Genomic DNA, 22794 nt, shown 5'->3' on the forward strand with positions numbered 1-22794 from the left:
CATTTTGTTCCAAAATACACATTATTAAAAGGCATTTTGGCATGTATCACAAAATTTGGAGAAGGGCAAAATCTGAAAGCGTAATTGCGTTCTGATCCATATCTTAGTCCAGGAGGTGTGAATTTGGTTGGTCCAATTAAAAATACAGGCCAGGCAAAATTCTTCTCTAACCCTAGTTGTAGTAGTGATAGCCTTGTTGTCTCAAGTGGTAAACAAGGTAGGGCAAAGCCTCCTTAAATGAGTGGGCCTTAGTGAACTAACATTTTTATCAGCACTAGGTAGCTTGGAGGCGCCATTTTAACTTGCCTCCCACAATCCTCTGGGTCCATGCTAAGTTGAGGACTCTGTGGAAGCGAAATTAAAATGGCGCCTTCCATGTTAGAGAACTGTAGTAGGAGTTCATTGCCTGAATATGCTCTTTGGTGATGTTGGGCTTGAGGAACAGGCCACAAACAGTGTTGCTGAGTAAGATTGGGCTCTTTGTCCCCCAGCGATGGGCTCAATGAACTCCTTCAAAATCGGTTCCTTTGCCATTCAATCCCAGCACAGCTCTGTATAGCTATGTAATACTGCCAGCTTGGAAAGGGGCCCCTTCAAGAGGCCAGGCTACCAGTCCCACCATCCCTGACCATTGGCTATCCAGACGGACTGACAGGTGTTATAGAGCATACTACTTTGGCTCCCCCTGACATGGCAGTCATCTATTTTTAGACAGGTAGTGTGTTTTTATTATTATTCTATAATCTTAGGCTATATCCCCCCGCCCCCGCCTTCCCCTTCTTGCAGGAGGCTTTTAGCATCTTGGATACCAACATCCTCCGCAAGTTTTTGAGAGCAGCAGAACAATTGAAAGACATATTGCCCGCTTGTGAAAAGGCGGCGGTGGAGGAAAAGAGCAAAGACGTTCGCGAGAGATGGGAGGTGAGAAAATGTACCTGGGAGACCAAGAGTCCTTTTAATCACAGAGAAGCCACTTGGGAATATTTTTTTGTTAGGTGTGATGCTCTAAAGGCCTTTTTGACGGAGCTGGTGTGATGTGGGAGCTAGTTATCAGCTTGGTCCAGGGAGAGCCGGGTTCAAGATTGAGGCTGATTATAAACCTCACAGGATGGCCACGGGTGTCGTTGTGTGGACCTCGTAGGCATGGTCCCACTCTGTCCTCCATGCACTGGCTAAATGTGCACTGGACTTTTCTGAGTCTTTGTATTCTCAGTCCTATCTGTCCTCTAGGACTGAGAGATTAGAGAGCTAGTCTGGTGATTAAACTGTTGGACCTGGGAGACCAGGGTTCAGTTCCCCACTTGGCCAGGAAGCTCACTGGGTGACCTTTAGGCCTCTCAGCCTAAACTACCTCACAGGGATTAAGTGAGTAGGGGGGAAACCATGCATGCCAGTGTGGTGTAGTGGTTTAGAGCAATAGACTCGTAATCTGGTGAACTGGGTTCGCATCTCCGCTCCTCCACATGCAGCTGCTGGGTGCCCTTGGGCCAGTCACACTTCTCTGAAGTTTCTCAGCCCCACTCACCTCACAGAGTGTTTGTTGTGGGGGAGGAAGGGAAAGGAGATTGTTAGCCGTTTTGAGACTCCTTCGGGTAGTGATAAAGCGGGATATCAAATCCAAACTCTTCTCCTTCTTCTTCTTGATCTCCTTGGGGGAGGAAAGCTGGGATATAAAAACAATAAATTGATTTCCCTGGAAGATGGTTGGGGTAGAACCTGTCTTGTCTCCACCATATCCTCTCCAAAATACCCCTCTTAACCTGCTTGTTTTGTTGGTTACCGTCATTTCTGAACATGTATCCCATATTCTGCAGGCTGTTCGCTGTGAAATCGTGTCCTATGTTGAATTAAAAATGGAAATCGAACGAGGGAAGCTGAACAATGCCTTTTCAAAACTCAATAAACAAATAAATAAAGAAAAGAAGCTGCTCAATGCGGGAAAGACGAAGGGGCTCATTGCAGAACATGAGGTATGGCATAAAACCAATACAGTTGTACCTTGGATCTCGAACGCCTTGGCTCCCAAACAAATCGGCTCCTGAACAGTCAAAACCCGGAATGAGTGTTCCGGTTTTCAAACGATTTTTGGAAGCCGAACGTCCGGTGGGGCTTCTGATTGGCTGCAGGAGCTTCCTGCATCCAGTCAGCAGCCACGCTTTGGTTTTCGAATGCTTTGGAAGTCAAACAGACTTCCGGAATGGATTCCTTTCGACTTCCAAGGTACGACTATATTATTCTCTCTTTGATTCTCAAGATGTGGGTTACCTTAAGAAACTGCTGCAGGCAGTTTTGTTTTGTTTTAGTACTTATAGCCCTCCCTTCACTGAATGGTCCCAGGGTGGGTTACAGAAATGTCACCATCAGAACAAGTCACAGAATCATGAAACGAAACCACAAAACAGCTTAGGGGAAAGTGACAGAGGCAAGTTGCAGCAGTGTGTATTAATGCAGGGAGAGGGTAGGCACCCACCCAATCGAAAGTCTGAGTAAAGAAGCGTGTCTTGACAAATCATCGAAAAGTGTGATTTTTGTATTCCTCTATCTGTTTAGGCGATATTTTCTCAGCAAGGTGTCCTGGGTGAGCTACACACTTCCTTGCAAGCCCTGAAAACCATGAGCAAGAACATGACGGAGGAAGAAAAGCAGGCTGAGAAAAAGACCCCGGTTGTAGAATATGAGCGGAAGAAGGAAGAGCTTCAGAGGCAGGCTTTGGCTGTTCACAGCGAGCTGTTGTCTATGGCAGCCGATAGCCATTCACCCAAGAGAGGGTGGGTATTTTTTTCCCCTTCAAATTTTTTTTATTGATTTTCCAGAATTTTAAAACATACATACATCTTAACTGTACTTAATCCAATCTTAGTAACATTGTTAAGTGACTTCCTCAAATCCCCCTAGCTGAATTTCAGGGTATTTCATTGTAACAGTTTTCCAAAACCAATTTTCTCATAAAATTAACTTAATCACTTAACATCTTTCAACCTTTTCATTTTAACTTTAAAGATATTATTCTCTAACATCACATATTTAAATCCTAGGCCTATCTGGTATTTGCGAGTTTTTCCAATTAAGTTATCTTAGCATATTTAGCTAAATAGTCTTTGAATTTCATCCATTACTCCTGGTACTCCTCCTCCTTCTGGTCGCGGACTCTTCCAGTCAGGTCGGCTAGCTCCGAAAAGTCCATCATCTTCATCTGCCATTCCTCCACTGTTGGGACTTCTTGTGTTTTCCAATTCTTAGGTAACAAAATTCTAGCTGCAGTTGTGGCATACTAGAGGGGGTGGGTATTGCCAATGGGTACTTTGGTACTGCTTCGTGGGGGCTTCCCAGATGATTGTGTTCAGTTGCAAACACATAACAGGTGATCCACAGAAGGCAGGTCCTTCTTCGCTTTTATATGCATTATCTTTCATGACGCCAGGGTCCAGCAGCAGTCAAGACCCTGGGTGGGTCAGAGGCAGCAGACTTTCCAGCAAAGGAGCTAGACCAGCTGAGGCCAAGGAACACGAGTCCCAGGAAAAATCTCCTGGATCTGTAGAGTCAGAGCATGGATCCTCAGGGCACCTTACGCTGAGCCCCAGGAACCAAATGCCCCCACCAGGAGCTCACCAAGGAATGGAGGAGGAGTGCTGATCTGGAGATGAGCGAGTTGGCCCTTCAAGAATCTATACAGTTAGTCACAAGAGGGTGGAGCCTGAAAGAGAAAGAGGTTGGGAGCAGGAGCTTAAGAAGTCTGCTTCCACTCTTCATTGGAGCAAGTTGCTCATTTGGAGCTCTCCAGGGTCCTGCAACTTCTGACCCATCTTATTCCCCCCAAAACAACAACAGCTGTTGGGTGGAAGAACCACAGAACTGTCTGCCAGATGTAATTTGGCAGTGGAAGTAAATCTTTTTGGGTGTATGAACAAGTATGTCAAATTTTAATTTGCAGGTGGGCACAGGGAATTATACTTTGGCTGCAGGACTTTGGGAAACTCCGCATTCCATTTTCAGTGGTCGTGCGTGTGGACCGTATTATATATCAAATATTTTATTCTTAGCACCCTATACTCAAAGCAAATTTTCTGCTCTTTGGGCAACTGTACTTTTCATGTAGCTGTGTTTTTATACATTGATTTAAAAATGTAATTCAGAGTTTATTGTTTTCAGCATATTGAAGCCTGGTCTGTAAACCATTGATGAACATAATAATTGAAAAAACGCATGGTCATTTCATAGAATCATAGAATTGTAGAGTTGGAATGGATCCCAAAGGCCATCTATCTAGTCCAACCCCTTGCAATACAGGAATTGCTTTGTTTTGCATTGTACCAAGCTGATGTTGTTGTTATTTTAATCCAGAGAGTTTGCCCTTGCTTCTGCCAATGGTGAGAAGACATCATTTCTTAATCCTGGCAATGGGTTTTCAACTGAAAGGGTAAGTCGTTTGGATATGCTCCTAGAGTTTCCTTGGGGATGCTTCCCATGAGACACTTTGCTCCCAATGAATCAGAGAAGGTTCAGCAATGCAAGAATGAATTCCCAGGGTATCCATGACACTCTAGTTCTTATTTATACTTTTGGGGGGAGACCACCTACTGCTGCAGACTGTTCAACTGTTGAATAGGTAAAGGTAAAGGGACCCCTGACCATTAGGTCCAGTCGTGACCGACTCTGGGGTCTCGCTTTACTGGCCGAGGGAGTCGGCGTACAGCTTCCAGGTCATGCGGCCAGCATGACCAAGCCGCTTCTGGCGAACCAGAGCAGCGCACGGAAATGCCGTTTACCTTCCCACCAGAGCGGTACCTATTTATCTACTTGCACTTTGACGTGCATTCGAACTGCTAGGTTGGCAGGAGCAGGGACCGAGCAACGGGAGCTCACCCTGTTGCGGGGATTCGAACCGCCGACCTTCTGATCGGCAAGTCCTAGGCTCTGTGGTTTAACCCACAGCGCCACCCATGTGCCATTAGGAATTCTGCCCCCCCTAAACTTGGGTGACCTGTTCTCCCCAGCGATTTCCCCATGTTTGCTCTAGTCCTGCTTTCCTATAACTTCGTATATGCATTTGTTTGAAGCATTTTTAAACTGGCCTTAGCAGTGTGGAACCTTGTTGGCCTTCAGCTCTCATCAGCCCCAGCCAATATGCCGTGGTGAGGGATGATGGGAGTTGTTGTCCAACAACATGTGGAGGGCTGGCAGTTTCCCATTCCCTAACCTGCAGTATACTACTGTTATATGTGCATGTATTGTGAGTAGAGCTGAACTAAAAAAGTTCTCAGATGATAACTTTTTACCAGATTTTTTAAGTGGGAGAAAAGGAGAAGAATCATTGGATTGAACTAATGTTTTAACTATAATTGATTTTAGAATGGTGTACTGAAACTGCTTTTTAGATGTTATAAACTGGTTTTTTTAAGAATGCCTTAACAATTTAAAAGTGTTTTTGCTTTGTTTCTAAATTGTGCATCTGTTTGTTGCCCTGGACTGCTTGAAGAGGAAATGCAGGGTATAAATTTAATTAATAATTTTTTTAAAATCACTATTCAAAATTCAGGGGTTTTTCTATGGTGACACAGTGGTCCTTGCCCCTCCATACCACCCCCAAATTGTATTTTTAGCTTCACCGCTTCTTCTGGTAACCCTTTCCTTTCCTTTTCCCCTAACAACACAATGCAGTTACTGGACATTCTGGGCAGAAAGAATGGCTGCGACTATTATTATTATTATTATTATTATTATTATTATTATTAAAGATGCTCACATGTGTACAACAGCTTCTTCATGCATACAGAGCTTCCCTCTACATTAAAACTAATGGGAAAACTTCCATGTTCAAGAGCACCATGTGTTCATGTAGGGGACTCTGAATAGGGAAGTGGAAGTGTTTGGCAAAAATTTCCCATGCGGCTTAAAAACCTCTTGCGTTTATTGAGGTTATGTTTTTAAATAGAGCCTCTAGTCTAGTATCATGAAAGATTTGTCTCTTCTCCTCCTTCCCCCCGACCTGGGAAAAAGCTCTAATAAAATTACATGTATGTTTATAATTTGCTATTATGCATTGAAACTGAGATTTTGATGTTTTTTTCAGGGTCCAGGAGACGTGGAACTAGAAAAGAAACTTCAGAGTGCAGAGAAGTTTGGAAAACATGGAGACTTGTCTCTGAAGGAACTACAAAAGAGGTACTGCCCAATATAGAATGTGGAAGCAGCAATGAGTAAATTTATACCAAAAGTATCAAGAGCAAAGTGGCATCATCACCACAATACCTCAAGGACCGTCTCTTTCCATATGAACTACCTGGACCCTGAGATCATCTTCTGAGACCCTCCTTCGTGTGCCTCCTGCTCGAGAGGGTGGCAACACAAGAAAAGGGCCTTCTCTGCAGTGGCTCCCTGTCTGTGGAATGCTCTCTCTAAGGAAGTTCACCTGGTGCCTTCATTATATCCCTTTAGGCACCAGGCAAAAATGTTCCTTTTTAACCAGGCCTTTGGTTGATCTGATCAACATCCTATGTGGCTTTTTTTTGGGGGGGGGGGTGTTACTGGGTTGTTGTTTTTATTTTGATTATATATACTGTGGTTTTTACATTGATCTTTTCTGTGAACCGCCCTGAAACCTCCGGGTTATAGGGCGGTATATAAATTCAATAAATCATCACCATGGCAAATTTGTATTTTCCTAATCAATGAAACAAAATTGGCGTTCAGTATCGTCTTAATTTGACTTTTTGGTTCACGGCTTGCTTGTGTTTTGAAATGAGTAAAAAAAAAGGAAGAATCACATGAAAAGCGCATTCTTCTTATGCCTGACATACCATATTTTTCGCTCTATAAGACGCACCAGATCACAAGACGCACCTAGTTTTTGGAGGAGGAAAACAAGAAAAAAAAAATTCTGAATCTCAGAAGCCAGAACAGCAAGAAGGATCGCTGTGCAGTGAAAGCAACAATCCCTCTTGCTCTTCTGGCTCCAGCGATAGCTGCGCAGCCTACATTCGCTCCATAAGACGCACACACATTTCCCCTTACTTTTTAGGAGGGAAAAAGTGAGTCTTATAGAGCAAAAAATACAGTATATTGTTGAGCCTATTTTGCCCAGGAAAAAGTGGTGGATGGTCTAATTCATGGGTAGCCAACACGGTGCCCTCTAGCTTGTACACCGAAGCCCATCAGCTCCAGCCAGCATGATGTATGTTTTAGTTAGCTGGTGATGTTTTAGTCTGCTCTGTATTTTCCATTGCTTCTGTCATTTGCAGAGTTATATTTTTATAATTTTATCATTGTGCGTTATATTTTTATGTGTTGCACCCTGCTCTGGTATCTGCCTAGACGAAGGGTGGGTTATGAATATTCCTCGTGGTTGATGATAATAATAGTTGTTGTTTTTCTCTAGCTACCACACAGAAAGACATAATCTGAAGCTTTGCTTAAACACCATCAGAGAAAAAACAGCATCTGCTTTTCCTGGCGGTGTGAAAGATATTTTCAGCCTTCAGAATAAGCTGCAAGAGTTGGAGGTAAATATCAAAACCTTACTGTGTATTAAGGCTGATATCTGATTAACCAGAAGCTATGCAGTGCTGCATTCAGGCATCACCTGAGCCCTTATATCCTAGCTTGATCACTGAGATCATCCAGAGGGGCTGCTGTGGTCTAAACCACAGAGCCTAGGGCTTGCCGATCAGAAGGTCGGCAGTTCGAATCCCCGTGATGGGGTGAGCTCCCGTTGCTGTGTCCTAGCTCCTGCCAACCTAGCAGTTCGAAAGCACGTCAAAGTGGAAGTAGATAAATAGGTACCACTCCAGCGGGAAGGTAAACGGCATTTCCGTTCGCTGCTCTGGTTCACCAGAAGCGGCTTAGTCATGCTGGCCACATGACCCGGAAGCTGTATGTGGACAAATGCCGGCTCCCTCGGCCAGTAAAGCGAGATGAGCGCCGCAACCCCAGAGTCGTCCGCAACTGGACCTAACGGTCAGGGGTACCTTTACCTTTACATTATAGAGGCCTTACTAGAAGTTGGGCATTTAGTGTCGTCGGTCCCTTGCTGTGGTACACACTTCCAGAAGGGATTTGGCAGCCAGTTCTTCTTTGCTTTTGACTTTCAGGAATCTCTTGATGACTTTTCTGTGGTGACAGACAGGACTTTGCACCTTTTTTAATGTTTTATTTTGTTACTAGGCAACCACTGTAATGATTATCTGACTTGCTTTTTGTGGGTGTTTAATGCATCCCGCTGCTCTGGTGGTTTATGACTTGGCAGTATAGAAATACTTACATGAATGGAAAGGGTTATTTATGTATGCCGCTGCCGCGGCTCTTGTTTTGTTAGCCCAAAAATGGAAAACAAGGGAAGTCCCAACTAAAGAAGATTGTCAACTTAAATTGATGGAATATGAGCAGCTTGTGGACCTAACGCATAGAATAAGATAACAAGAAGAACATACGTCTAAAGAAGACTGGAAAATGTTTATTGAATATATGGGGGAAATTGTGTTTATTTGAAAACGTGGGCAGCATTAAGATAAATTCAACAGTGTAAATAAGTTTTAATGGATGTAAAATGGAATACTGAATGGTTTAGTTTATATAAAATATACAGGGGTTTATGTTGTGCAAAATGAACCATGGAAAGAGAGGAAGGGAAGTCACTGATATTTTAAAGTTGTTTAAGTGAATAATCTAACAAGTAAAACAGAAATTTAATTTAAAAATTAAACTAAAAAAATACTTGTATGAATGAATAAATAAACCATGAAAACTGTGGTCTGCAACTGAAATATCATTATCTGAAGGTTTAATAAAACATTTCGATAGGCTTGCTGTTCAGCTTTATAGAACAAAACAGTGTTTGCTGCATAGCAGAATAAAACAGCAACATCCCAGTCATGCAATGCATATTTATCCTTGTGGATGTTATATCTGAACAATTGCCACGTTATCATTAACATTTAAACCCCTTGTTAACATTTTATATTTGTTAACCTTTGCACCTCTCATTATTTCTATCACCAGCATTTTCTTTCTCTTGTTTCAGGCCTTGGAGAGCGAAGGCGATTCTTCTTGGAAAGGGTTTGAAAGGATGGTTTTGCTGCTGGGCAAGTTTTCCGGCAAAGCAGATGAGTCTCAGGAAGAGCTGCTCAGAGAGTGGAACAGAGCCTGGAATGCTCTGAAGGAGAGGTACAGCCTGCCCATAGAGACTGGGGAGGAGTCAGACTATCAGGGGCAGCCTGCCAGATGTTCCCTCCAGATGTTGTTGGGACTCCCTTCAGCCCCAGCTCACATGGCCAGTAATCAAGGGGGGGGGTGTTGCGCTCCAGGGACATCTGCAGAAATAAATATGAAACATGACTTTCTTTTCCCCGGCCATTTTTAAATTGACGTTTTCATTGATCTTATTGCAATTCTGCATGCTGTACATCACCAGGCTGGAATTTTTTTAAAAAATGAAAAATGTGCCTTGTAAATAAATATTTGCTGAAGAAATACAACCTGTGCCATTAATAATGTTTGTGCAACCTGTACGGCACAGAGGCGACAATTATTCACACAATTAAAATTCTTGTTCAAAAACAATTTTTCACCATTTATCAGATTTGTGAGAATAAGACAACTACTTACAAAGTGCCATGAAAACTTATAAGCTATCCAAAATAGCAGCTGCTGTTGCTGCTGCTGCTGCTGCTGCTGCTGCCTCTTCTTCTTCTTCTTCTTCTTCTTCTTCTTCTTCTTCTTCTTCTCCTCCTCCTCCTCCTCCTCCTCCTCCTCCTTCTTTTTCTAGAAGCGATTGTAAGTGTTGTCTATGACAATAAACATGTAACTATCTGCCGTGCTGGGAAGCGCCCTTGACATAGGTGTTCTATAACTGAGCCACAACTGATCTCCTCTCCATGTCTCCTGATCAAATTTATCCTCTTCTTTTGTAGGATTCACTCTTTAAAGGCTGTTTTGGCCCTTCTAGCACCTGTAGAAAGCGAATGGGTTCAGCTGTGCAACACGGAGGAAGAGCTCCGCCAGAGAGACATTCCCCAGAGCGTGCTAAATAACACTAGCCTTCCCTTCAAGAAAGTGAAGGTTTGTGCTCATTATTCTTTCTTGGAATCTCGTGTTGGCTTAACGAAGGGCTCCCAGATTGGGCCAGTAAGTGTGTTTCTAAACCCCCTACAGATCCTGCCCCACTAAAGAGAGGCCACAAATACTTGAAGCCCTTCAAATTAAGGGCCAAAAGCCCAGGTAAAAAGGAAAGTTTTTGGCTAGTGTTTAAAAACAGAACAAGATGGTGACTGGGGAGAGCATTCTCCAGACCTTGCCTGGAGGAGGAACACAGAAAAGGATCTCAGATGCCAATCACAGGATCTGGGATGGTTTACTTTTGTGAATATTCCCAAACAAGCCAGAGAAGATTGGGAAGTTGTTCCAGAACCAGTAGCAAGGTGGTGCAATGTTCAGAATTGCCCTGATGACAAAGAGGAGCCTAGGTAAAGGTAAAGGGACCCCTGACCATTAGGTCCAGTCTTGACCGACTCGGGGGTTGCGGCGCTCATCTCGCTTTATTGGCCGAGGGAGCCGGCATACAGCTTCCGGGTCATGTGGCCAGCATGACTAAGCCGCTTCTGGCGAACCAGAGCAGCGCACGGAAATGCCGTTTACCTTCCCACCGGAGCGGTACCTATTTATCTACTTGCACTTTGACGTGCTTTTGAACTGCTAGGTTGGCAGGAGCTGGGACCAAGCAACGGGAGCTCACCCCGCCACGGGGATTCGAACCGCCAACCTTCTGATTGGCAAGTCCCAGGCTCTGTGGTTTAACCCACAGAGCCACCTGCATCCCTAAGACGCAGAGGAGCTTACTTCCTCTCAAAAGAGTGGTGGCAACTTGCTTGAGATGATGTATGAGAAGCCAGAGAGATAGCCTGACTCCCTCCTTTGGCAATCCTCACAGAACTCTAGCCCAATGGTTGCCATTAATCTGACTGGAATTAATTTTATAATGAAATGATTTTAGAATGTTTTATCATTTTACTGTTGTTAGCCGCTCTGAGCCAGGCTTTGGCTGGGGAGGGCAGAATATAAATAAAATTTATTATTATGATGCTGTGGGAAGAGGGGCTGTTTGAGCTATTTATGCTGAGTCAACCATTCACCTGCCTAGCCATCATTATCTAGTACAGTGTTTCTCAAACTTGGGGCCCCAACTTGGACTACAACTCCCATCATCCCTAGCTATCAGGACCAGTGGTCAGGGATGATGGGAGTTGTAGGCCAACGGCAGCTGGGAACCAAAGTTTGAGGAACACAGGATGGCAGGAACTCCCTAAGTGTTCTTTTGGCTACTTGATGCTTTTTCCTGGAGATGCCCAAGAGCTTAACCTCCTAGGGGCCTGCAGGGAATGCAAAGCACGTGCTCTTCCTATGGGTCCCATCACTCACCCCCTATGCTTGACAGGTAACAAAATCATAGAGTTGAAAGGGACCAGGAGACTTGATGCTCAGTGCTGCTTTTTACAGCACAATTTCTCTTATCGCCGTTGCAATCCCTTGCTTTTCAGAAAATGCAGACATCTATAGCAAATTGTACCAAACAGTGCGGCTTGCTAGAACAAGGCAGGCGTCAAAGAACAGAGGTTGATCCAAAAGACTGGGAAGAAGCAAGCGCAGTCGCCACTGAATACAAAGTGCGATTGGGGGAGCTGGGTTGCAAGATGCAGGTGATTGAGACAATCCTGCGTGACATGGAAACTTTTCTGGCTTTGCTGATGCACGTGAAACAGTCTTTGGGTGCCTCTGTGCCTCTCAGCCTCGCCCCAGGATCACCCGGGGAAGCTATGATGCAGGAGGTTTCTCTGCTAAAAAGGGAGGCCAAATCTCTCGACGAGAGGTTGAAGCAAGTCAGCATTTACATCGACGATGAAAGCGGGAAAAAGATGTGTTGCGAAGACCTCGTCGCTGCGTTACCTGTGAACGAAAACCCTGCGGTTGGCTCCGTGGAGGAACAAGACATCAACCAGAACAGGGAGGCTCAGGAAGAATTTACCTCAAAGAATAGCGATCTCTTTAAAAACATCCAAGACGTGCATGTTAAGATCAGCAAAATAGGCTTGAGGGAGCCGACGATCCCTGCTGTTCAGCAAAGGTGAGGTTTCTCTTTTTCCCCACCCTCTCAGATTCAGTCAAATAAAGTTGAGGATATTTTGCCTTGGGAAAATGGAAAGTGGGTTAGGGGAAAAGAAAAGGGGTGTCTACAGTGGTACCTCGGGTTAAGAACTTAATTCGTTCTGGAGGTCCGTTCTTAACCTGAAACTGTTCTTAACCTGAAGCACCACTTTAGCTAATGGGGCCTCCTGCTGCTGCTGCCGCGCCGCTGCTGCGTGATTTCTGTTCTCATCCTGAAGCAAAGTTCTTAACCCGAGGTACTATTTCTGGTTTAGCGGAGTCTGTAACCTGAAGCATCTGTAACCTGAAGCGTCTGTAACAGCAGGTACTACTGTATATGATTATTGCTTTAGGGTTCATGGGTTCAGCTGCCTCCTCCCCCCCAAATCCAATAAGTAAATAGAAATACTTAATTTAAAGGTAAAGGTACCCCTGCCCGTACGGGCCAGTTGTGTCCGACTCTAGGGTTGCGTGCTCATCTCACTCAAGAGGCCGTGGGCCGTGAGCCGGCGCCGTCCGAAGACACTTCCGGGTCACGTGGCCAGCATGACAAAGCTGCAACTGGCGAGCCAGCACCAGCGCAGCACACAGAAACGCCGTTTACCTTCCCGCTATAAAGCGGTACCTATTTATCTACTTTCACTTGTGGGTGCTTTCGAACTGCTAGGTGGGCAGGAGCTGGGACCGAAAGACGGGAGCTCACTCCGCCGCGGGGATTCGAACCGCCGACCATGCGATCAGCAAGTCCTAGGCACTGAGGTTTTACCCACAGCGCCACCTTACTGAGGGTTAAATACTTAACTTACATGGGACGCGAGTGGCGCTGAGGGTTAAACCACAGAGCCTAGGACTTGTCGATCAGAAGGTCGGCGGTTCGAATCCCCGCGATGGGGTGAGCTCCCGTTGTTCGGTCCCTGCTCCTGCCAACCTAGCAGTTCAAAAGCACGTCAAAGTGCAAGTAGATAAATAGGTACCACTCCGGCGGGAAGGTAAACGCCGTTTCCATGCACTGCTCTGGCTCGCCAGAAGCGGCTTAGTCATGCTGGCCACATGACCCGGAAGCTGTACGCCGGCTCCCTCAGCCAATAAAGCGAGATGAGCGCTGCAACCCCAGAGTCGGTCACTACTGGACCTAATGGTCAGGGGTCCCTTTACCTTTACCTAACTTACTGAGCAATTTTATTGCAGATAACTTGGTTGTGTCCTCCTAACATAAAGCCTGCCCCCCCCAATAAATCCTGGCTATGCCCATGTTAGGGTTCATTGTTTTTAAACTGAGAAACATAAGGTACCCCGTGGAAGTGGGAGGAGCATAGCACGCTTAGGAGCTCTTATACCTGGCAGTGGCATGGAAATTGTATTAATCAACACCCTAAATACCCAGCAGCACAGGTGACAAAAACTGATGCGACTTGTTCCTGTTTCTAGGTTGAAGTCAATCAGCGAACTGAGGCAGAAGCTGGACCGCCTTGCTGCGGAGATGAGGTCCTTGAATGAAGTCGCCAGCCGGCTTTCGCGGTCCGCAAACGGCCAGGGGGAAGAAGTCAAGCGGCAGTGGAAACTCACAGAGGGCTTGTGGAAGAAAACAAAGCTTGCCATTGCCGAAAAGTGAGAGGCTAAGTTTGTGTGATTTCGTGCAACATTTTCCGGAGCTGGACAGTGGGGTGGGGCAGCGGCTCTTAACTGACCTCCTGGCAGTGCTGCTTACAGGGAGGAGAGTGGGAGGGGCAAGCGCCATATTGGCTCCGCCCATGTTTTTGCAGTGCCTGCCACCTTGCCTCTCCCTTTCTCCCAGGTAAGCAGCAGCAAAACACCTGCTGGGAGATCACCGCTTCCCCTCTAGACCAGGGTTTCCCAAACTTGGGTCTCCAGCTGTTTTTGGACTACAACTCCCATCATCCATAGCTAGCAGAACCAGCGGTTAGGGGTGATGGGAATTGTAGTCCACAGACAGCTGGAGACCCAAGTCTCCAAACTTGGGTCTCCAGCTGTTTTTGGACTACAACGCCCATCATCCATGGCTAGCAGAACCAGCGGTTAGGGGTGATGGGAATTGTAGTCCACAGACAGCTGGAGACTCTGGGCTAGAGGGAGTGCACTATTCCATCATGCAAAGAGGAGACTGCACAATGGAATTCTACTCCATATTAAAAGCTGCCACTTGATGGAAACCTAACTTCCCATCAATTGAGAGTTGTCCACTTTTTAGCACAATTCCCCCCTAACTTTCCTTACTGCAAAAACCGTTGTTTTTTTAATTAAAGAAAGTGGATTTGTAGTGCCAGAATGCTTTGATCTATTTCAACTGCGGAAACCCAAATTTCTGGTATGCATTTGAATCTCTGCTGAAGAATAGTGACCCTGTTCTCTCTCTTTCTCCTTTACATAACACTCAAATTCCCTGGAGTTGGTTGGATGTCCATTGGATCCTCTTGGTCAGGAAATACTTTAAAATATCTTCCTGTTCCAAATGAAGCCTTGCTTCATTTTTTCAAAAGCAAGTTTCTAGTTCCTGTGGCTGCAAAGCAAGACCGTAAACCTGTGGCCTTCTTGATGTTGCTTGGGTTCTGTACTAAAAGCCAGATCTCTTGATTTGGAAAACGAGTGCCTTCAGGCTTAGGCCATCCTGCGAACGTGTCAATTATTTTTGCTTTGCTTTCTTTCAAATAGGCAGGAGCACTGTGCAAGAGTGATGGAGCTCTTGAAGCAATATCACAGCTGCAAAAACTGTCTGACAGGCATTATTCAGAAGCAAGAGCATACCTTGTCTCAGCAAGTGTCTTACATGGGAAAAGAGAACTTGCAGAGGATAATTGCCATGGTGAGTTTATTGCGGTACCGTGCAAAAGCAGATAAAGCGGCACAATTTTTATGGTGGCCACGGAATCCTAGCTTTCATTTTTTTAATATAATGAAATAAGAAACGGGTTTGTATGGTTGCAAAGGTAGGCTTTAAATTGAAAGAAGTCAACCTTAGATGTTGTTGGGTTCCATTTCTCAACATCCCTGATGGCTGCCCATGTTGTGTGGAACTGACAGGAGGGACCCCATCAACATCTGTAGGGCCACAGGTTGTCCACCTCTGCTTCAAAGTATAAGGGAAGCTTGAAAGTAGGTCCAGACCTCTGCCTTCTTGTTGCATCCAGCAACCGGTATTCATAGTGGCTATGTGTGTCCTGATGAAAATTCCAAGGGCCAAGTCAGGGGACTGCCATCGGGACAGGGGAGGGAGGCAGGGGGGCCGTTGGGATACAGAGAGCCTCCCAAACTCCTGAGGAGCAGTTCCTCTTCCAGCGGTGGGAAAAGCCACACCTCCAGTGGAGAAGAGAGGGAAGGGGCCAGGCAAGCGAGGAAAGGGCTCGAGGATGCTGCTGAGAGCCCCAGCACCTCACCTAGCTAGACTGGCCAGGAGGGAGGCACGCCACTTCCGTCGCCCACCTTGCACAGAGGGGTGAAACGCAAGGAGGGGAGGAGGAGGCTTGGGGTGCCGAAGTTCTTTTGTTGGGGGAGAAGCTGGAAGGGGCCACTCCCGGATTCTGCAAGTGACTGAGACAGGCATGAACTTGGTAGATCTGCACTTTAAATAGTTTGCACAATAAAACCTGTAAAAGACAGGTCGGAGTCTTTCCTGGTTACTCACGAGCAACCACAACCACCATCTGACAGACCATATAGAGAGTGGCTGGAGTGCTGCCTATGACCCTTGGTCTTGAGTATTGTGACCCCAAGTGTAGGCTGAAATATTGCAATGACAATGATGCAGAGAGCCATTATGGGTAATGGTAAAGGACCCCTGAACAGTTAAGACCAGTCAAAGGTGACTGTGGGGTTGCAGCGCTCATCTCGCTTTCAGGCCGAGGGAGCCATCGTTTGTCCACAGCTTTCCAGGTCATGTGGCCAGCATGACCAAACTGCTTATGGCGCAACGGAACACCGTAACGGAAACCAGAGTGCACGGAAATGCTGTTTACCTTCCTGCCACAGCAGTACCTATTTATCTACTTGCACTGGTGTGCTTTAAAACTGCTAGGTTGGCAGGAGCTGGAACAGTGCAACGGGAGCCCACTCTGTCATGGGGAATCAAACCGCCGACCTTACGATCGGCAAGCCCAAGAGGTTCAGTGTTTTAGACCATGGGTAGGCAAACTAAGGCCGCCTGGGGGCCAGATCTGGCCCAATCACCTTCTAAATCCAGCCCGCGGGCGGTCTGGGAACCTGTGTGTTTTTACATGAGTAGAATGTGTCCTTTTATTTAAAATGCATCTCTGGGTTATTTGTGGGGCATAGGAATTCGTTCATTTTTTCCCTTCAAAATATAGTCCAGCCCTCCACAAGGTCTGAGGGACAGTGGACTGGCCTTCTGCTGAAAAAGATTGCTGACCCCTGGTTTAGACCACAGTGCCACCCGCATTCCCAGAGCCATTACGGTGGTACCTCTGGTTACGTACTTAATTCGTTCCGGAGGTCCGTTCTTAACCAGAAACTGTTCTTAACCTGAAGCACCACTTTAGCTAATGGGGCCTCCTGTTGCCGCCGCGCCGCCGGAGCACGATTTCTGTTCTCATCCTGAAGCAAAGTTCTTAACCTGAAGCACTATTTCAGGGTTAGCGGAGTCTGTAACCTGAAGTGTATGTAACCTGAAGCGTATGTAACCTGAGGTACCACGGTATATGCCACTCCAAATACACACACAGACACACACACGAATACCAATCCCGCAAACAAACTGTCCTATAGGTTTAAATTAAAACTATTTCTTTTTAAAAATAAATGTCAAGTGCCCAGATCCGTACACCTCTCTTTCAAGGGAAGAAACCAGCCAGGTTGCAAAATTTCGGCGTTATTTTCCCCATGGAAAGGATAGGAAAGTGCGTTCGCTGCTATCTGTTGCGTCAAGCCCTTTGCCCTACTTTCTCACCGTCTGCCCAGCTGTATCTACTGCAGAACAGACTTCATTGTCTGCCAGAAAACAAAGACCTAGTTAGCGAATGTTGTCTAATCGCCAGACGCTAGAGGTCAGGGTTTCAGTGGCCGTGCTCCATTGGTGCACAAACAAGCAGCCTTATAGAGTTCTGAGATGGAAAGTTAAGAAGCAAAACATGGTGCCTTGTTGTCTCCATCATTTGGAAACTACTGGTTTAGATTATGATGCACCCTTACACCCAAAGATAGGTCTTCCAATTTTAAATTTCAGAAAGTCAGCTCTTATTTCACATGACCGTAGCTTCCAGAATCGTTTGCACAAAATATCTGAAGCAAATAGAATATGCACATGCTCCATAACGCAACAGTATTCCCCCCCCTTCCAAAATCTTGTGTAAATTAATCTGGAAACCAGAATCATGTGACTGATGCCTGATGTTAATGTTTAATTGATTGGTGTTGCAGTTTTGAGGTTCTCTTTATTGGATTCCTGTGGCTTTGTTTCTCTCTTTTTAAAAATCTGTTTTAAACAGCTGTGTTAATGCTCTATTTTTGGTGTTTTCAGTAGTGCTGTAAGCAGCCTAGAATTTTTAGAATGGGAAAAGCTTGAGGCTGGATACAATTTAAAAAAAAACAAAATGAGCAGGCAAACAAATAATTGGAATTTTGTCTACAAATGAACAGGCTGACAAGTCATGCCTTCCTAAATAGGGAGAAGGCAGAACTGTAAAACCCGTCTGAAAGATAACATAACCGGTGTAGACCTTATTCTGAACAAAATGTTACTAAAAATAAGTATTTTTCTTTGCTCTTAATGGTATCTGTTTGTTTCATTTCTGATTCTTATTTTTCTTTTTTTAAAAAAATGATTACAAATATTAAAGGTAACTTCAAAAGCACTGTATTTCTGATGGATAGGCACCCAGGATTCTTCCTGTTTAAATTGCCCCAAATGCAAGGTGCTTACAGGTGCATATTATCACTTTTCCACAGGTCAACGTGGTCAAACAAGAATTTAACAACCATTCCGAAGACATTGACAGAATAAACCAGATCGGCAAAAGCCTTCAGTCCCAGCTGAACAAAATGAAAAGCTTGGAGGATCCTCCCTTTGAAAATGAGGCTAACGCTATTGTGGACAGATGGCTGGATGTATGTAAAAAGTAAATGATCAGGGTGGTCTGATCTGTTATGCATTATAGTAATTGAATCTGGCTCGCAAGTAATATTTCGGATGAATTAAATACGGTATGCCGGAGACTCCTAAAGGGGAGGGGGCGGAAATCAAGCTTTCACCAAAGAGTTTAAAGGAGTGCGGGTTTGGGGTGTTAGGTTTTCAGTTCTGTATGGCTTTCTGTCTCGTGTCATGGTCTCTCCTAAGGGATAATTCTGGGAGATATAGACAAGCAGCTTTAATAGGTTGCGCCTTTTGGGAACGCTAAGCCCTCCAGGAAACATTTCAGCAGTGCAAATCTTAGGGATCGGCTGTAGGAATGCTTTTCTTCAAATGCAAGAAGATGTTGGATCTGCTTGAGTCTGGGACTAGTTGGGACACATTATGGGGAGGTGATCAGATCTGATGAGCCCAAACCACCTTGCCAGACCTGTCTTTAGAATCTGGAGTGTTGCCATTGTCTTTGATGTGATAATATCCTAAGCCATATTTGGTAAGAAACTGTCTCCATCCAACGGATTAACCTCCCCTCCTCCCCCACTTCTTGTTTATGTGGCTGACTTCGTCTCACGCTCCCTTTGCCGAGGAAGGTGCCTACTTGGAAATATTTATTCTTTGATCTTTTTTGACCTGCTAGGTCAATGAATGGACTGAAAACTACTGCAAAAATCTGGAAAGAGCTCTGGCTTTGTGGGACAAGCTCCTTAATTTATCAAGTTCAGCCGAGGAGTGGTTAAACGCAGAGCTGAAGAAGTTGGACGGTGGCTGCCTGACTGAAAAGGAGCTGGCAGACTTGGAGGTAAGGTTGATGGGGGTGGCATGGGGCATAGCTGTGGCTCAGTGACAGAGCACCTGACTAGGTCACCAGATTCAATCCCCAGCATCTCCAGGTGAGACTGGGAGCCGCTACCAGGTGGGCCAGTGGCCTGACTCATAGAACCATAGAACTGCGGAGTTGGAAGGGACCCTGAGGAAGGCCAACCCCTTGCAATGCAGCCGTCCCATACGGGAATTGAACCTGAAACCTTGGCATTATTAAGCGGCTCAGGACCGCAATACCTCAAGGACAGCCTCTTCCCAAATGAACCTACCTGGACCCTGAGATCATCTTCTGAGGCCCTTCTTCGTGTACCTTCTCCTCAAGAGGTCCAGAGGGTGGCAACATGAGAAGAGGGCCTTCTCTGCAGTGGCTCCCTGTCTGTGGAATGTTCTCTCCAGGGAAGTTTGACTGGCACCTTCATTATACACCTTTAGGCGCCATGCAAAAACATTCCTTTTTAACCAGGCCTTTGGTTGACCTGCTTGACATCCTATACCCTTTTAAAATGTGGCTTCTTTGAAGGGGGAAGGTGTTATTGGGTTATTGTTCTTACTTTGATTTTATATATTGTGATCATTTCTGTGAATCGCCCTGAGACCTCCGGGTATAGGGCATTATATAAATTCAATAAATAAAATAAATAAATTATCAGCATCACACTCTAAGAACCAACTGAGCTTTCCAGTTGGTTTAAGTTAGTAACATAGAAATCTTATTTGCCAATTAATTACAGTGGTACCTCAGGTTACATATGCTTCAGGTTACATACGCTTCAGGTTACAGACTCTGCTAACCCAGAAATAATGCTTCAGGTTAAAAACTTTGCTTCAGGATGAGAACAGAAATCGTGCTCCGGCGGCGCGGCGGCAACAGGAGGCCCCATTAGCTAAAGTGGTGCTTCAGGTTAAGAACAGTTTCAGGTTAAATACGCACCTCCAGAATGAATTAAGTACTTAACCCGAGGTACCACTGTAATGCCGTTGACTGGTTCTAAACTAGATGGTGATTGGAACGATGCAATTTACCCTGCAGTTGAAGTTGTTGATTCCCCTCACCCTCTGGTCTTCGGCCTTAGAGTTCCAACCTAAGTGCTGTGTTGGATCCATAATGGAAATGCTTTCCTTTTTCCTTTTTCCTTTTTTTAAAGTGTGGGGGTGTGAGGGGAGATTGGAGAGGCATATATGTTTGAGACAGTAACTTTATTCAAGTGTTTAGAAAAGGGCATGAGGACAAACCGGGGAGCTGAAAGTAGCCCAGGAAGCAGGAGTAGCTCAGTAGCAGAGAATTTGCCTTGCGTGCAGAAGGTCCCCATGTTCAGTCCCTGGAATCACGAGTTGGGCTGGGGAAAAACTCAGTCAATAAACACAGTACGGAGGTAGGTGGACCAATGGTCTGCCTTGGTCCAAGGCAACTTCTATTCAAGGAGGAGTGATATCCCGGTGGGAAGTGTGCTGAACAGCTCCTTCCCACCATGGCCAAATATAAGTGTGTAGAACGGAGCTATTTGGGTCTCTGTAACATGTATGAAAACAAAGCATTGCCGTTCCTGGACTTAAGCACACCCTAAAGCATGTGGGGACACGGGTGGCGCTGTAGGTTAAACCACAGAGCCTAGGGCTTGCCGATCAGAAGGTTGGCGGTTCGAATCCCCGTGACAGGGTGAGCTCCCGTTGCTCGGTCCCAGCTCCTGCCAACCTAGCAGTTTGAAAGCACGTCAAAGTGCAAGTAGATCAATAGGTACCGCTCCGGCGGGAAGGTAAACGGCGTTTCCGTGCGCTGCCCTGGTTCACCAGAGGCGGCTTAGTCATGTTGGCCTCATGACCCGGAAGCTGTACGCCGGCTCCCTCAGCCAATAAAGCGAGATGAGCGCCGCAACCCCAGAGTCGGCCACAACTGGACCTAACGGTCAGGGGTCCCTTTACCTTTACCTTAAAGCACATATCCATGACACTGTTTTAATTCTGTTAGTGTTTGATTACGTTTTAATGCAGTTTAATCACATTTCCCCCGCTGCTGTGTGGGACATCTTCAGGAGAAGGAAAGGCTAAGGAGTAAACCTTACACAAATCCAGAATTGAGTCCCTAAGATGGTTGGATGGCACCTTGTACAGTGGTACCTCGGTTTATGAACTTAATTCGTTCCGGAAGTCCGTTCTTAAACCAAAGCGTTCTTAAACCGAGGCACGCTTTCCTTACTGAGACCACCCACTGCTGGTGCCCTTCCACCATTCGGCTTCCGAGGCAAAGTTCTCTAACTGGGACACCTACTTCCGATTTTGTGGAGTTTGTTGCCCGAATTGTTTGTTAACAGGACTGTTCGTAGACTGAGGTCCCTAAGGCACTTTGTACGCCTCCTTCCGGCAACTCCTGCAGCCTGGCTGGGGCCAAACATGTTGCTCTGCTTTCCTTTGGACCACAAGGCCGGGGGGGCGGGTTGTCTTTTAATCCTGGCAGCCCAGGAACTCCATGCACACGGCCCAGGCTTGCTCCCTGAACAGATCACTTTGGTGCTGCCAGCACAGCAAAAGCAACACGGGAGGCAGCAGTTACAAGTTCCTGGTCTCTGCATCCACAGCAGGCGCTGTGATTCTCCAGCAGTTTGGCTGTACCTTCAGAGACGCACTCCGTTGTCTCTCGTGACAGACGGATGCCAACAACGTTTTAATGATCGCGTTTTCTAGCTTGTTCTCTTTTTATCTGTGATTCTTCAACCTCGTGCCAAGTGGAAATCTGTTCAGTGTCTCGAAAGATTTATAAGCGATCCGTGTGGTTGTTCGTTTCTAACCTGCGGAACGAAAGTTAAAACTTGTTTGGCCCATGAGACAATTTCGCCCTCTTTCTTCGTAGGCTGGCTTGAAGTCCCAACAAAAGAATCTAGAGGAGTTTGATGCAAAGGTGGATGAAATTCAGTATCTCCTCAATGGCTACGAGACCCCACTTGAATTGCAGGTGAAAGGGAGGGGGGGCTATCATTGCGATCACGATTCGTCAGGAGGTTATGTATTGATATAGATAGGATGCCTGCCACCAGGGGGACTGGTGTTGAGAAGGGGAGAAGCGATTGCAACCTTCTTTTTCTACCTGTGCATATGAAGAAATGCAAAATAGCACTAGTAAATATACGTAGGGTTTTACCCAGTGAAATTGTCTCGTTGGCAAAAGGACATCTACATGTGTATCAGAACTTCTCTCTCTCTCTGCTCCTTCACACAGTGCATACTGTATTTTTCCATGTATAACACGCAACCGTGTATAAGACGCCCCCTATTTTTGGGTACTCCAATTTAAGAAAATGGGGGGGGGGGGGAGATGGCCCAGAGTCGAGCTTTTTGCTGGCAATCACACCCCCAATTGCAGGAGCAAGAGCAAATTCAAATCAGACCTTGCCGCAGCCACCAATCATAAAACCAATCGCCGCAGCAGCACCCAGTCCAAAGCAGCCCTTGCCGCAGCCACCAATCACACACAACATCGTCACTGACAAGCTCCTGCTAGCGGCTGTGACCAATCCCCCACCCCCCACCTGCACTATCCGTGTATAAGACGACCCCCGATTTTGATCATTATTTTACAGTAAAAAAAACACCTCGTCTTATACACCGAAAAGTACGGTAGTTCTCCTGCGGAACTCCCTCCCACTGGAGGCAGCAATGGCCACCAACTTGGCTGGCTTTACAAGTGGATTATACAGATTCATGGAGGGTAAGGCTACCAGTGGCTGCTCGCTATGCTCCCCCTCCACAGT

The 22794-nt window shown here is 45.9% G+C and overlaps 1 protein-coding gene across 6 annotated transcripts in view; it reads left to right on the plus strand.

The window, feature by feature from the left end:
* SYNE2 (spectrin repeat containing nuclear envelope protein 2) overlaps positions 1-22794 on the plus strand; it is a 236383-nt gene that overhangs the window by 62297 nt on the left and 151292 nt on the right. For all 6 annotated transcript variants that reach the window (XM_081000779.1, XM_081000783.1, XM_081000782.1 and 3 more), the window contains exons 20-33: positions 787-921; positions 1815-1970; positions 2551-2768; positions 4342-4417; positions 6071-6162; positions 7376-7499; positions 9017-9159; positions 9906-10053; positions 11529-12112; positions 13561-13740; positions 14803-14953; positions 18049-18207; positions 18867-19028; positions 21897-21998. In XM_081000779.1, coding sequence (XP_080856905.1) covers positions 787-921; positions 1815-1970; positions 2551-2768; positions 4342-4417; positions 6071-6162; positions 7376-7499; positions 9017-9159; positions 9906-10053; positions 11529-12112; positions 13561-13740; positions 14803-14953; positions 18049-18207; positions 18867-19028; positions 21897-21998 — 2430 coding nt within the window. The remainder of the gene's footprint in view (positions 1-786; positions 922-1814; positions 1971-2550; positions 2769-4341; positions 4418-6070; positions 6163-7375; positions 7500-9016; positions 9160-9905; positions 10054-11528; positions 12113-13560; positions 13741-14802; positions 14954-18048; positions 18208-18866; positions 19029-21896; positions 21999-22794) is intronic.

Source organism: Podarcis pityusensis (genome assembly GCF_964106645.2).
Source record: "Podarcis pityusensis genome assembly, chromosome: 1".
Lineage (NCBI taxonomy): Eukaryota > Metazoa > Chordata > Lepidosauria > Squamata > Lacertidae > Podarcis > Podarcis pityusensis.